A 15967-nucleotide genomic window follows, 5' to 3' on the forward strand; every position below is an offset into this window, starting at 1 on the left:
TCACCCAAAGGCCATAGTTTACAGTAGAGTTCACTCTTGGTGTTGTACATTCTATGGGTTTTGACAAATGTATAATGACATGTATCCACCACACAGACTAGTTTCACTGCCCTAAAAATTCTCTGTGTTCCACCTATTCATTTCTCCCTCCCCTCTAGCTCCTAGCAACCACTGATCTTTTTTTACTATCTCCATAGTTTTGCCTTTTCCATAATATTATATAATTGGAATCTTTGAGTATGTAACCTTTACACATTGGCTTTTTAAACTTCACAGTATGCATTTAAGGCTCCTCCATGTCCTTTCATGGCTTTAATAGCTCACTTCTTTTTACCACTGAATAATATTCCATTGTCTGGATATATCACACTTTTCCTCCTGAAGGATACCTTGGTCACTCCAAGTTTTGGCAATTACGAGTAAAACTGCTATAAATATCCGTGTGCATGTTTCTTTTTACTTGTGTGGATGTGTTTTTTACTTGTGGATAAATACCAAGGAATACAATTAGTGGTCTGTATGTAAGAGTATATTTAAATTTGTAAGAAAATGCCAAACTGTCTTCTAAAGTGGCTGTACCACTTTTTGTTTTCACCAGCAATTAATATGAATTCCTATTTTTCTACATTCTTGTCTGTATTTGGTGTGGTCATGTTTGGATTTTGGCTGTTTTAGTAGATGTGTAATGGTTATCTCATTGCTTTAATTTGTATTTCTTGACATGACATGATATTGAGCATCTTGTGATATACTTATTTGCCATCTGCATGTCTTACTGAGTAAGATGTCTGTTAAGGTCTTTGGCCAATTTTTTAATCATGTTTGTTTTCTTATTGAGCTTTCAAAGTTCTTTGTGTATTTTGAATAATGGTCCTTTACTAGATAAATGTTTTGCAAACATTTTCTCCTAGTCTGTGTCTTGTCTTCTCATTCTATTGATAGTGTCTTTTACAGAGCAGAAATTTTAATTTTGATGATGTCTAGCTTATAGAGTGTGTCTTTGACATTGTATCTAAAAAGTCAATACCATACCCAAGGCCATCTAGGTTTTTTTAATGTTATTTTCTAGGATTTTTATAGTTTTGTGTTTTACATTTAGGTCTTATTCATTTTGAGTTAATTTTTTGTGAAGGGTGTAAAGTCTGTCTGGATTTATATTTTTGCATTGGATGTCCAGTTGTTCCAGCACCATTTGTTGGAAAGACTCTCCTTGCTCAGTTAAGTTGCCTTTGCGCTTTTAGCATAGATAAATTGACTGTAGTTATATGAATCTCTTCCTGGGCTCTCTATTTTCTTCCACTGATCTGTTTGCTTATTCTTTCACCAATGCCACATTGTTTTGATTACTGTAGTTTTATAATAAGTCTTTAAAGTCATGTAGTGTCAGACCTCTGATTTTGTTCTTCTCCTTCAATCATAGCTTGGCTATTATGGGTCCTTTGTTTCTCCATATGTATTCAGAATCATTTTGTCAATATCCACAAGCAACTTGATGGAATTTTGACTGGGATTGTGTTGAATCTATAGATCAAGTTGGGAAGAGTTTTCCTTTCCATAAACTTGGAATATTTCTGTATTTATTTAGTTCTTTGATTTCTTTACTCATTTTTTAAATTGTCATCATGTAAATCTTCTACATATTTTGTTATATTTAAAACTAAATACTTCATTTTTTGTGTACTACTATAAATGATACTGTATTTTTATTTCATTGTATATAGGAAAAATGTGTCCTGCAACCTTGCTGTATCATTTGTTGGCTTGAGGAGTTTTTGTTGATTCTGATTTTCTGTACCAACAGTCATGTCATCTCAGAACAAAGTTTTCTTTCTTCCTTTCCAGTCAGTATACCTTTTATTTCCTTTTCTTATCTTACTGCATTAGCTAGAACTTCCAGTATAATGCTGAAAAGGTAAAACACAGGGGGGGATATCCTTACCTTCTTCCTTATCTTGTGAGGAAAGCATCTAGTTTCTCAGCATTAAAGTATGATGTCAGCTATAAGTTTTTGTAATAGATGTTCTTTATCAAGTTGAAGAAGAACCCCTCTGTTTGTAGTTGGGTATTCCTTTATATTGCTGAGCAGTGTTTCACTGTATGCTTGTACCACAATTTATTTTTTCATTCACCTCTTAGTGGACGTTGAGGTTGTTTCTGTTTTTTGGCTGTTATGAATAAAGTTGCTATGAACGTTTGTGTACAAGTGTTTGCATAGACCCATGCTTTCTTTTTTAATGAGTAAAGGCAGAGGAGTGAAATGGATGAATGATATTGTGCTTGTATGTTTAAGAAATTGCTGAAGTGTCTTCCAGTGTGGTTGTACTTTATCGTTCAACCAGCCAGCCATGTAGGAGAGTTCCAGTTCCTCCATATTCTCTCTAATACTTGGTATTGTCATTCTTTTTAATTTTTAGCCACTCTGATGAATGTGTAATGGTATCTTATTGTGGCCTTAATTTTCATTATTCTAATGATCATGAGCCTCTTTTCATGTGCTACTTAGTCTTGAGTCTGTTCACATTTTGCCCACCTTTTTTATTGGCCTATTTGCTTTCTTATGGAGTTTTGAGAGTTCTTTATGTAGACTGAATTCAAGTTCTTTTTTTCACATATAAATCCTATATCAGATATGCTTTGCAAATACATTTTTTTCCCATTAAGTGGTCTTTTAAGATGCTAAAAAGCCTGTCTGGAAGAGCTTCATTTTAATTTTAATTAAAAAAATCTTAATTTTGATGAAGTCAACTGGTTATGCTTTTGATAACATAGCTAAGAGATTTGCAACCCGTGGTCACAAAAATTTACATTCACATTTCCATATGAATTTTAGAAACACCGTATCAGTTTTTATAAAAAGTCTGATTGGATTGTGATTGGGGTTGTGAATCTATAGATCAGTTGAGAGAGAATTAATGTTTTAAGAATATTGATTCTCCCAACCTGTGGACAATGTATATCTTTCCATTTATTTAGGTCTTTAATTTCTCTCAGCAAATTTTGCAGTTTTAACTATACAGGTTTTTCATAGCTCTTAGCAGATTGATCCCTTTTTTTAATGCTATTTTAAACAGTAAAATTAAAAAAAATTTCCCCCAATTTTTCACTGCTAGTGCGAGGAATACAATTGATTTTTGTATATTGATTTTAGGTCCTATTTAAGGATACCGTCCTTGCCAAACACTCCTATTAGAGTAGATTTTTTGTAGTTTTCATCAGGTTTTTCTACAAAGATGATTGTGTTTTCTGCTACTTAAGACTGTTTTATTCTTTTCTAATCTGCATTTTATTTCTTTTCCTTAACCTGATTATGTATACTGGCTAGTCTTCAGTACAATGTTGGATAGAATTTAGGGAGATTAGCTGACTGTTTAGGTTCTCTCCATGTTGAGGCCTTGGAATTCACTCCACTCCACGTGGTAAGTAAGCTAAGGCCAATCTTTGGGCACACCTTGTGTGTTTACTGTTCTCAGGGATTAATATGATTTGTTGCCTGTTGATTATTGTCTTGAAATGGTTGTTTTAAAAGCAGGAGGGTAAATCCTGTTCGCTAGAAGCAGAAATATCTATAATGTTATAAATCTATTCCAATCAAGCTTTTATCCTCACCACTCACAAAGACAATTGCTAAATTCATTGCTTATTTACCATTCTTCCCTCTCTTTTTTTGGCTTATTAGCAGCATTTGGAGTAATTGTTCTCTTTAGGTAGTCAATTTATTGTGCAGGATACTTCTAGAACTTTTCTTTCTTCCCTGGCTACTCTTTTGCCATCATCTTTTTTTGAATTCTACTTCACTTCCAAACCTTTAGTGCTTGGAATTTAATGCTTGCATACACCATGGGTATTTGGTCTTTATGCTATTAGTACTTTAGATGGTTTCATTCCCTCTCATGACTTTATATACCTTTTACATACTGATTACTCTTAATTTGTATGTCTAGTCTGTCACTTTCTTTAGAACAGCATACTTTTATACATCCAGCTGCTTATTCAGTATTTCCATGGTTATGAAATAAGCATCACAGACTTGAACAAGTCTAAAACTGACCTTCTGAAATCCTCTACCTGTAATCCTTAAAAATGTTCCACTTCCTAATTCTCATTTTAAAGTGGCAACTTCATCATTCCACTTGCTGAGGCAGAAATTTTGAAATAAATTTGGCTTCTGTATTTCTCTCAGACTCAACTTTTTGTTCTATCAGCAAATCCTGTTTGCTCTGCTTTCAAAATACAGTATATCCAGAATCTGGCTACTACTACTTAGATTACTCTGGTCCAAACTGCGTCTTCTCGCTCCTTCATTAACAAAACAGGTTGCTGAGTAGAATCCTTGGTTTAGTCCTGTCTCCCTGTTGTTTGTTCCCAACAGACTAGAGTTATTCTTTTAAAAGGTCAGTTAAAATGCCACATTTCTGCTAACAATTCTCTAGTGGCTTCCCATCTTATTCAGAATTAAGATCTTACAGTAATCTGTATGGTCTGGTTCCCTGCTACATCTGTGATTTTATCTCCTGCCATTCTTCCTTTCACTTCACTCTAGGGACACTGAAAGGTTCTTCTTACTCTCTCATGCTTTTCAAGTCTCTGCTCCATGTCTTTTTAAAAAGGTCTTTTATCACTTTTAGATCAAAAAGCTATGGTGCTACCCTGAAGTAATTGTTGTCCCTCTTACCTTCCTTGGTTTTCTTCCATAGTTCTTACCATCCAATATCTTAAATATTTATTCTTTATTCTATTTCTCTGGTTAGAATGTAAACCCCCTAAGAAAGGGACATCTGTTCATTTCTATTCCCAGTACCTAGAGTAGTGCCTGACACAAAGTACATACCTGATACATACTAATAAATGCCCTAAGTTCTCTCAGCCATTTTTGATATATGATCCAGGTTTCTCTTTGGGATTATAGGACCTCCTGTGATCCCAGAGTTATTCTTTCTAGTTATGGCATGACATGAAGTTACAGATTCTTTCATACCCTAATAATTATTTAAGTTTGCAATATATAAACAGTTTTCACATTTTATTATGTAATTCACTTGGCTCTACACTTCTATGCTTGTTTTTGTTTTGAATTTGGGGATTTTGTTGAAAAGACTGTTAACATTTTCAGAGTTGACATGACTTATACATAATCAGTTCGAAACAATTCAGATTAAGTATTAAATGGGCTGGTGATAGATTTGATTCATCTAAAATGTGTTTAAGTATGACTGAAATTGTTGAGAATACCTGCATGCTGTGATTTTGCTAGTTTCTTGACAGTGTATACTTCTTTCAGTTGCTTCAAAAAATTCTAAATTCTGAGGAGTCTGGAAAGGATCCAAAGCTAGAGGTCTTTGGAGGTGGTATTTGTAGTTGGACACAGAGTACAGTCAATGTTACATTGTGGAATAATTGCAAATACCTATTTTGTAGATCCTAACATTTGAAAGGTCCTGAGACCTGAAATGTTGAAGATGGCTGCCTTTCTTATAGTTGAGAAGTGAGATGTGACAAACGATAGTATCAAAGTATCAAAAAGGGTAGTATTATAGATAGATTTTCTTTTATGACTTCTGTTGCTTCTTGGTGCATTGCTGGGAGTGGGAAAGGTAAGAAAGTGAACTGCTGCTACTTTTTCATACTTCCACTTCGCTTTTCTTTAATATAAATCTTAAGTCTTTTTGTTTTGTTTTTGAATAATCCATAGAAGTTGTAGTACAAGTCATTTTATTTTCTTTTTCTGTCACAAGCTCCTTGTTGAGTATTTGCAAATAATTTGTATCCTCCAGTCACTCTAAATCCTGACTGAGTAACTACTCAAATATACAAGAAAACTCCAAAGATACATGAAAACTGGTATTTTCATGGTTGTAGTGTTTTCATGGAAGCTACAGGTAAGGGAAAACATTGCATTCTCTTTTTCTCTGAAAGGATAATAATTTAGTTAAGCTAATGACAAAACTTATAAATCAAATAGATTCACAAAGTAGAAACAGAGCATCATATTTTACTATTTTTCTTGACCCCCTAGAGTAGACAGTAGCCAGGAATACCTTATGACAAAGTTAGGGTCTTGCCACATATGAAAGGGTCAAATTCTTTGTCGTTCCTTAGCCTCCTCTTTACAGTCTTAAACTTATGTCACCATTAATGAAGAACTTAACTTCAAATAATTTAGGTCTTTAATAATAAACATTTGTTTCTCCAGGGTATTTATTCTGCTCTCCAGTGAAACTCCGATTCATATGGGAAAGTGGGGGGAAGGAGCAGGCTCAGTGTTTGAGAGACCTTGAGTAGTGAGGCATACTAATACTGACTTTGGTAAAAATCACATGGAAAATCTGTTCTGCACAGTTTGAAGATTTCATGGGGAAAATCTTATTCAGAAGTGGTTCTTAACTTTTGGGCTATAATTGTAAATGCATTAGATTGTTTTGTTTGCCAATAACAGAAACTAACCCTGGTTAACAAAACAGAAAAGGTAAGATCTTGAGAAGTTCATGGAATCTAAGGGAGAGCCAAATTACATATTTGAAGGGTAGTATAACATTTTGCTTTAAAAGTTTGGGGGTTAAGACAAAAAAAAATCACACCAGAATTTACTTTTGCAAAAAGCACAAACTACTCAATATTTTTGTAAAAAAATTAGAAAGTTAAAATATCATTCCTACTTCCTAGAAATTAAAACAAAAAATGGGAAGTAAAAACCTTATATTACATTAATATTTATTTGTTTACATTAAAATTAAGCACATTAAAAATAGCTCTTTATAGTGGGGTTTTTTAGTAATATCTATTCAAGCTCTTTGTTCACTAGGTGTTAGTTTTTCTGGTCAAATCTATCAATCTTATTCTTGGTAGCTTTTCTATAGTCCTATGCCATGAGTGACTTTCTCCATTTAAATGTTGTAGAATATTTTTTATATTTTTTTGATTCAGTGGATCTTTTCTTTTTCCTGTCTCCAAATGTTTCTTTTAGTAATGGTGGCCCACTAGACCATGGTTTTTTAGGTTGTAAGGAGATATAATTAATACTCTCCCTCCCAGGTAACTCTAATACTTAATGTCTTAATAAGATGGGATTGCTGTAACAAAACACTGTAGACTAGGTGGCTTAAACAACAGACATTTATTTCTCCCGGCTCTTGACGCTGAGAAGTCCAGATTCGGTTCCTGGTGAGGATCCTCTTCCTGACTTGCAGACAGCTAATATCTTGCTTCATCCTCACATGGTAGAGATTGAGCTCTAGTCTCTCTTCCTTTTCTTACAGGAACTCTAATGCCAGCATGGGGGCCCTGCCCTAATGACCTCCTAATTTCCACACAAAGGCCCCTCTGCCAGATATCACCATTTTAGAGGTTAGGGCTTCAACCACTGAATTTTGGAAGGATGCATTCAGTCTGTAACACTTCCCTCATCCTATCTCTTCTCCACCTTAGGAGGATAATTATTCTTATTTTTATTTTGCTTTTATTATGAATATTACTGTAAATGATTCTGATATCAAAGAGGAACATAGTAAAAACTGAATGTTCTTTCTTTAGTCCTTAGTGGGCCCACTCTCTAGGAGAAACTAATGTTATTTGCTAGAATATACAAAAAGTTATTGGCAGTATATGTACAGGCTACAGTTTAGGTACATGTGGCTAATTTTTTACATTTAGATCTTTAGTCCATCTGTGTATTTAGTCTAAGGATCTATTTCTAAATATTTAGCTCTTGTCTTTGCAGCATCTTGACTAATTCAGTATTTCCCCACTAATAATAAAATACTAACTTAATGCTATGTACCATTATATATGTTTTCCTGTTTGTGTACTTTCAGATATTTTAAGATACTAATAGTAAGCTTTTTATTATTTTTACTTTAGTATTTCCCCTTCCTCCTAGTGGGCCGTTGTTTTTGAGATGCTTTTTAGATGTGTCCTTAGCCTAGTTTCTAGAATTTTTATCAGGGTTTCCATAGTAATTGCATAGAATTTGTGTGTTAATGTGGGGGAGATTTGATGTCTCCCACATAGTATTAAGTTTTCCTATCCAAAATTACATGTTATATCTTCCATTTATTTATTAAGTCAATAGTTCAGGTTTATAGATTCTTCACAACTTTGTGTTTTAAATATTGATGTCTTGCAAATGGCTTTTTCTGCAGTAAATTTGTGAAGGTTATCACCTTTTATAACACATTGGTTATATATCTTATATACATTTTGCATGTTTTGTGTGACTATATTGTCCTAATAGTTTTTCAGCTGGCCCTTTCAGAATTTTTAGGTAACAGGTTTTTCAAATAACAATTCTGTATGTTCCTTTCTAATACTTATCCTTCCCTGTTTCTTATCTTATTATACTGGAATTTCCAATCTCTGAACAGTAATAATAGGACATCATCTTGTACTTCATCTTTCTTTGATAACAGTGCCACTTTTTTCTATTTCAATGTTTTGATGGCCACTGAGATATCTATTTTGTTACTAAGAGTCTTTCTTTTATCAGTATTTAAAAAAAACATAATTAATGTTAAATTTTATTAAATGCCTTCTCAGCATCAGATGAGAAGGTCATGTGAGCTTTCAGTGTGATGAATAGGCTAAAAATATCCTGAATTCTTGGAATATTCTATGTGGTCATTGTGTCTTTTTCTGTAAATGCAAAGCTGTGTATTTCATAATATATGAAATTTTCAATTAATATTCATAAATTGCTCTTCCATTTGTTTACTTTCTGGTTTAGTAATCAGGCTTAGCATGGCTTATTAAACTACATCAGAATACTTATATAGTTTATATGTCTTACATTGATTTTAAAAGTGTAGTAATTATCCACACTTGTAAGCATGATAGACCATGATGGTAAATTTGAAGGCAGTAGTTAAAAAAAATACTTTTTCTTCCATAATTGTTAAGTATAGTCAGTGTGAAATGTCAGTCCTTTTTTGTAATATCTTCAGTCATCTCTTTGATGGTAAACTTTGCTCTCTTATTTAGTTATGTAATTCATTTATGGTGTTTTTCCCCCAAAGAGGTTTCATGGAAATAATATTGTGTAAAGTTTTTGTTGTTGTTTAGAAATGTTTGAACATGTTTAAGCACATTTTCTCGATTATATTTTAAGTGATACCCTTCTGTATTTTTCTGTTCACTTAATATTAATTCGATGTATAACTCTAAATTTTAAAGTTTTTGTTTATTCATACAGTTTCCGTTTTTGAGTACTTATATTGGTTTACTTATTCAGGAAACTTAATGTGAGTTGACTTCTTCAAGGACTTGTTACATATGTCCTAATGTATGTGTCAATGTTAAGCATGTTGCTTAACTTTAGTATTCATAAATATTAATCTTATTTCCCTTAAAATGATTTAAATTTGGCCCATTGCTTTTAGGAAGGAAAATATTATAAAGAAGAAGTTTGATGTCATTTCACTTTAACCTATGCTTGTGGAATTTTTTTCTTCATCCTTCAAGAAGGAAAAAATTAATTTCACATTTGTATGTGCTTTTAATTAATGTTTTAAGAGTCTTGTTTTCCAGTCTGTGATGTAACATGAAGTTTTTCATAGAGATTTTTAATAGAGGGCCCTCCAAAAGATGATACTTTGGTGTTATAGCTGGTTTGACAAATCTTACTTGAATTAGTCATCTATTGCTGAGTAACAAATAATCCTAAAACTTAGTATATTTAAAACAACATGCATTTATTATCTCTCATTTTCTTTGGGTCTGGAATCCAGGCATGGCTCAGCTGAGTCTTTTACTTCAGAGTCTGTCTCTCTCACAAGGTTTCAGCCAAGGTGTCAGCTGGGGCTGGGATCTCCTCTGAAGGCTTGACTCGGGGAAGGTGTGTTTCTAAGCTTATTCTTGGCCCAATCTAGTGCTTTTTCCACTGCAACACACATTAGCGGGTAGTTAATTTAAGAGCCACTCATTGGGTCTTACATCCAGCTCCAAGAACATAAAGCTCTTTTCATCAGTGTCCTATTATTCGGTCGTAACTGTGTATGTATGTGTGCAGATGCTTACAGGAGGGAAAGATGGGAGGAAGAGAGGGAAACAGGAAGGGTAAAAAAGATCATATGTTAACATAACTTTTTCCATTTTAGGAACTGTATTTCTTTTTTTTTCCATAGGTGCCTTAGCTGGACCAATTATTGTGGAGCCACATGTCACAGCAGTATGGGGAAAGAATGTTTCACTGAAATGTTTAATTGAAGTAAATGAAACCATAACACAGATTTCGTGGGAGAAGATACATGGCAAAAGTTCACAGACTGTTGCAGTTCATCATCCTCAATATGGATTCTCTGTTCAAGGAGAATATCAGGGAAGAGTCTTGTTTAAAAACTATTCACTTAATGATGCAACAATTACTCTACATAATATAGGATTCTCTGATTCTGGAAAATACATATGCAAAGCTGTTACATTCCCACTTGGAAATGCTCAGTCCTCTACAACCGTAACTGTATTAGGTAGGTATTCTTGAATGGTGTATTCTGGTGGTAGTGGTGAGGGTTATAATAACAGTATTTTCAAGAATTTACAATGATTGAAATTATATATAAATACAGATTTAAAATAAAATAATTTGAATATGATTTTTTATGATCCTAGGCTCTCTTAAACAAAATCTTGTCTGTATCTACCTACCTATTTATACAACATTGTGTTGTTCGTAGGTATCTTACTTTCTTCATGAAAGGTTGTTTTCCTTTATAATACTAAGTGCTAAGTTTCTTTGACATATTTATTTCTGTTATTTTCCCTCAAATTTCCAATCTTTAATAACCACCTTTAAATAAGCTTTTCCATTTTTTTAAATGACTGTTGTCTTGGAGTCATTGATACCTCATGTTTGTTTTTTAAATCAGATTTTATTTCTGCTATTGTGGATTTACGTAAGTGTTTGAATCTTGGGCTTTTGCTTGTAATGAATGATCTTCTGCTTTTTCCTGTCTGATAACTGTTAAAATTCATGATAGAGTTTAAAATGAGCTTATTAGCATTAAGATAGCCACTTGCAGTGAAAGGTAAACCAGTTGGGAAATAGTGGTTGAATACTTTTGAACTAATCGAACAAGGATTAAGAAGTAATAGCAATCTTACCTATTTCCAACCAAAGTGGAACTCCTTTACTGAGCAATGTTTGCTCTGAAACTGCCTGTCTGCCTGTTAGGGACTGTGTCAGGTCTGCTGATAGCTCTCCTACTCAATCCTTCTTCACTTTTCTCCCAGATGTTACTCCCTAATAAGCTCTTTGCACTCCTCACTCACTGGGTCTCAAGTGTATGCTTCAAGAGAACCAAACAAGTACACAGCCCCTAATACTTCATAGTGTAACTTCAGTATCTCTGAAATGTAGGAAAGGAGTTATATCCAAATTTGTTTCTTCATGCTGAGAAATTTAAAAATAAAAATTAAAGTATTTGAAGACTGTATTTGTTGAAGACATTCCCCTAAGAGCTCTGGGAAATGTAACTCATGTTTGTGAAATTGGTACTTTTTAGAAGTGTTTTGATTGAAAGGTAAGGCATAAATATTTGAAAAATCAAGTGCAGAGCATCAGAGTAGAAAAGGACACACACACAAAATTCAGGGTCAGAAAAATAATAGTTTGCATGTAGAAGAGGAAGCTCACGGGAATAAACTTTTTTGCTTTAAATTGTAGTAATTCCCTCTAAATTAGTATAATATTCAATGGTTTCAAATGCAAGACTGTTTATAGTATAAGACTTGTCATAATTTTTTACCTGTGCCCACATCTCTAGCTTCATCTGTTCCATCCCTTGCTCCACCTTTCCCAGAAATCTGAATTTTATAATCATAACAAATTATTTGCAGTTCTGAAAACACTTGCTTAAGTTTTTACGTGTGTTTTTCCTTCTTCCTGGATTGCCTTCTTTTTCCCCTCTTCCCTCTCTCTTCTTACATTCTTCTATTTAACTACTGGTAATCAGCACACATCCCTTTGAAAACTATTCCTGAAATCTATACCCCCTGCAATTTGATGGGGGTTTTTTTTTGCTCTTTTGCCATTGTAACTTAACCATATCTTTATTGTAGCAGTTACATACTGTTTATTATATGCTTTCTTCACTATAAACACATGGTGGACTACACCTCTGAACTTTAACCTTATACTTTTATTTTTTTTACATTTTTTAAATTAAGGTATTATTGATATACACTCTTATGAAGGTTTCATGTAAAAAACAATGTGGTTACTACATTCACTCAAATTATCGAGTCCCCCCATAGCCCATTGCAGTCACTGTCCATCAGTGTAGTAAGATGCCACAGTCACTACTTATCTTCTCTGTGCTACACTGTCTTCCCCATGATCCCCCCACACCATGTGTACTCATCATAATACCTCTCAATCCCCTTACCCGTCTCTCCCCACCCGCCCACCCTCACCCCTCCCCTTTGGTAACCACTAGTCCCTTCTTGGAGTTTGTGAGGCTGCTGCTTTTTTGTTCCTTCAGTTTTGCTTCACTGTTATACTCCAAAATGAGGGAAATCATTTGGCACTTGTCTTTCTCTGACTGGCTTACTTCACTGAGCATAATACCCTCCAGCTCCATCCATGTTGTTGCAAATGGTAGGATTTGTTTCTTTCTTATGGCTGAATAGTATTCCATTGTGTATATGTACCACATCTTCTTTATCCATTCATCTACTAATGGACACTTAGGTTGCTTCCATATCTTTGCTATTGTAAATAGTGCTGCAATAAACAGGGTGCATATGTCTTTCTGAATCTGAGAACTTGTATTCTTTGGGTAAATTCCCAGGAGTGGAATTCCCAGGTCAAATGGTACTTCTATTTTTAGTTTTTTGAGGAATCTCCATATTGATTTCCACAATGGTTGAACTAGTTTACATTCCCACCAGTGGTGTAGGAGGGTTCTCCTTTCTCTGCATCCTCACCAGCATTTGTTGTTCTTAGTCTTTTTGATGCTGGCCATTCTAACTGGTGTGAGGTGATATCTCAGTGTGGTTTTAATTTGCATTTTGCTGATAATTAGCTATGTGGAGCATATTTTCATGTGCCTGTTGCCATTCAAATGTCTTCTATGGAGAAGTGTCTGTTCATATCCTCCGCCCATTTTTTAATAGGGTTATTTGCTTTTTGGGTGTTGAGGCGTATAAGTTCTTTATATATTTTGGATGTTGACCCCTTGTTGGGTGTGTCATTTACAACTACATTCTCCCATACTGTAGGATGCCTTTTTGTTTTGTTGATGGTGTCTTTGGCTGTACTGAAGCTTTTTACTTTGATGTAGTCCCATTTGTTCATTTTTATTTTCTTTCCCTTGCCCAAGGAGATGCCTTCAGGAAGAAGTTGCTCATGTTTATATACAAGAGATTTTTGCCTATGTTGTTTTCTAATAGTTTTATGGTTTCATGACTTACATTCAGTCTTTGATCCATTTCGAGTTTATTTTGTGTATGGGGATAGACAGTAGTCCAGTTTCATTCTCTTGCATGCAGCTGTCCAGTTTTGCCAACACCAGTTGTTGAAGAGGCTGTCATTTCCCCATTGTATGTCCATGACTCCTGTATCATATATTAATTGACCATATATGCCTGGTTTATATGTGGGCTCTCTAGTCTCTTCCACTGGTCTATGGCTCTGTTCTTGTGCCAGTACCAAATTGTCTTGATTACTGTGGCTTTGTAGTAGAGCTTTAAATCGGGGAGTGTGATACCCCCAGCTTTATTCTTCTTTCTCAGGATTGCTTTGGCTATTTGGGGTCTTTCCATATAAATTTTAAAACTATTTTCTCTAATTCGTTGAAGGATACTGTTGGTATTTTGATAGGGATTGCATTGAATCTGTAGATTGCCTTAGGCACGTGGCCATTTTGACAATATCAATTCTTCCTATCCATTAGCATGGGATGTGTTTCTACTTATTGGTATCTTCTTTAATTTATTTTATGCGTGTCTTGTAGTTTTCAGAGTCTAGGTCTTTCACTTCCTTCGTTAGGTTTATTCCTAGATATTTAATTTTTTTGGTGCAATTGTGAATGGAATTGTTTTCCTGATTTCTCTTTCTACAAGTTCATCATTAGTGTATAGGAATGCCACAGATATCTGTGTATTAATTTTGTATCCTGCAATTTGCTGAATTCAGATATTAGATCTAGTAGTTTTGGAGTGGATTCTTTAGGGTTTTTTATGTACAGTATCATGTCGTCTGCAAGGTGTGACAGTTTTAACTTCTTCTTTACCAATCTGGATGCCTTTTATTTCTTTGTGTTGTCTGTGACCTAGTGTATGATCTATTCTTGAAAATGTTCCATGTGCAGTTGAGGAGAATTTCTGTCCTGCTGCTTTTGGATGGAGAGTTCTGTAATATCTGTTAGGTCCATCTGTTCTAATGTGTTCAATGCCTCTGTCTGTTTACTTATTATTTCTGTCCAGTTGATCTGTCCTTTGAAGTGAGTGGAGTGTTGAAGTCTCCTAAAATGAATGCATTGCATTCTATTTCCCTCTTTAATTCTGTTAGTATTTTTTTCACATATGTAGGTGCTTCTGTGTTGGGTGCATAGATACTTATAATGGTTATATTCTCTTGTTGGACTGACCCATTTATCATTATGTAATGTCCTTCTTTGTCTCTTGTTACTCTCTGTGTTTTGAAGTCTATTTTATCTGATAGAAGTACTGCAACTCCTGCTTTTTTCTCCCTATTAGTTGCATGAGATATCTTTTTCCATCACTTCACTTTCAGTCTGTGTACGTCTTTGGGTTTGAAGTGAGTCTCTTGTAGGCAGCATATAGACGGGTCTTGTTTTTTTATCCATTCAGTGACTCTGTGTCTTTTGATTGGTGCATTCAGTCCATTTACATTTAGGGTGATTATCGATAGGTATGTACTTATTGCTATTGCAGACTTTAGATTCGTGGTTACCGGTGGTTCAGGGTAACTTCCTTACTATCTAAGAGTCTAACTTAACTCACTCAGTATGCTATTACAAATACAATCTAAAGGTTCTTTTTTTCCCCTTCTTTTCTTCCTCCTCCATTCTTTATATATTAGGTATCATTTTCTGTACTCTTTATCTATCCCTTGACTGACTTTGGGGGTAGTTGATTAATTTTGCATGTGCTTAGTAAGTAATTGTTCTTTCTTTGCTGTGGTTTTATTATCTCTGGTGACAGCTATTTATCCTTTGAAACACTTCCATATATAGACTCCCTCCAAAATATACTATAGAGACAGTTTGTGTAAGGTAAATTCTCTTTGCTTTTTCTTATCTGGAAATTATTTAATCCCTCCTTCAAATTTAAATGATAATTTGTTGGGTAGAGTATTCTTGGTTTGAGGCCCCTCTGCTTCATTGCATTAAATATATCATGCCACTTCCTTCTGGCTTGTAAGGTTTCTGTTTAGAAGTCTAATGATAGCCTGATGGGTTTTCTCCAAGTATGTGATCTTTTTTCTCTCTCTCTGGCTGCTTCTAACAGTCTGTTCTTATCCTTGATCTTTGCCATTTTAATTATTATAAGTGTTGGTGTTGTTTTCCTTGGGTCCCTTTTGTTGGGAGATCTGTGCACCTCCATGGCCTGAGAGACTATCTCCTTCCCCAGATTGGGGAAGTTTTCTGCAGTTACCTCCTCAGAGACACTTTCTATCCCTTTTTCTCTCTTCTGGTACCCCTGTAATGTGAATATTGTTCCATTTGGATTGGTCACACAGTTCTCAAAATTCATTCCTTGAGATCGTTTTTTTCACTCTGTGCCTCAGCTTCTTTGTATTCCTCTTCTCTAATTTCTATTCCATTTACTGTCTCCTCCACTATATCTAGTCTGCTTTTAAATCCCTCCATTGTATTTTTTTTGATACTGTATTCTGTTATGTTTGAATCTCTGTCCAGAATTCTTCCCTGAGCTCTTTAATATTTTTCTGTACCTCAATGAGTATGTTTATGATTTTTATTTTGAAATCCCTTTCAGAAAGATTGATGAGTTCATT

General features: G+C 34.4%; 1 protein-coding gene across 2 annotated transcripts in view; it reads left to right on the forward strand.

Annotated features, from left to right (window-relative positions):
* Positions 1-15967, forward strand: part of NECTIN3 (nectin cell adhesion molecule 3) — a 155197-nt gene that overhangs the window by 38977 nt on the left and 100253 nt on the right. For both annotated transcript variants that reach the window (XM_036933108.2, XM_036933107.2), the window contains exon 2: positions 10113-10454. In XM_036933108.2, coding sequence (XP_036789003.1) covers positions 10113-10454 — 342 coding nt within the window. The remainder of the gene's footprint in view (positions 1-10112; positions 10455-15967) is intronic.

The sequence above is a fragment of the Manis pentadactyla genome, chromosome 1 (assembly GCF_030020395.1).
Source record: "Manis pentadactyla isolate mManPen7 chromosome 1, mManPen7.hap1, whole genome shotgun sequence".
NCBI lineage: Eukaryota > Metazoa > Chordata > Mammalia > Pholidota > Manidae > Manis > Manis pentadactyla.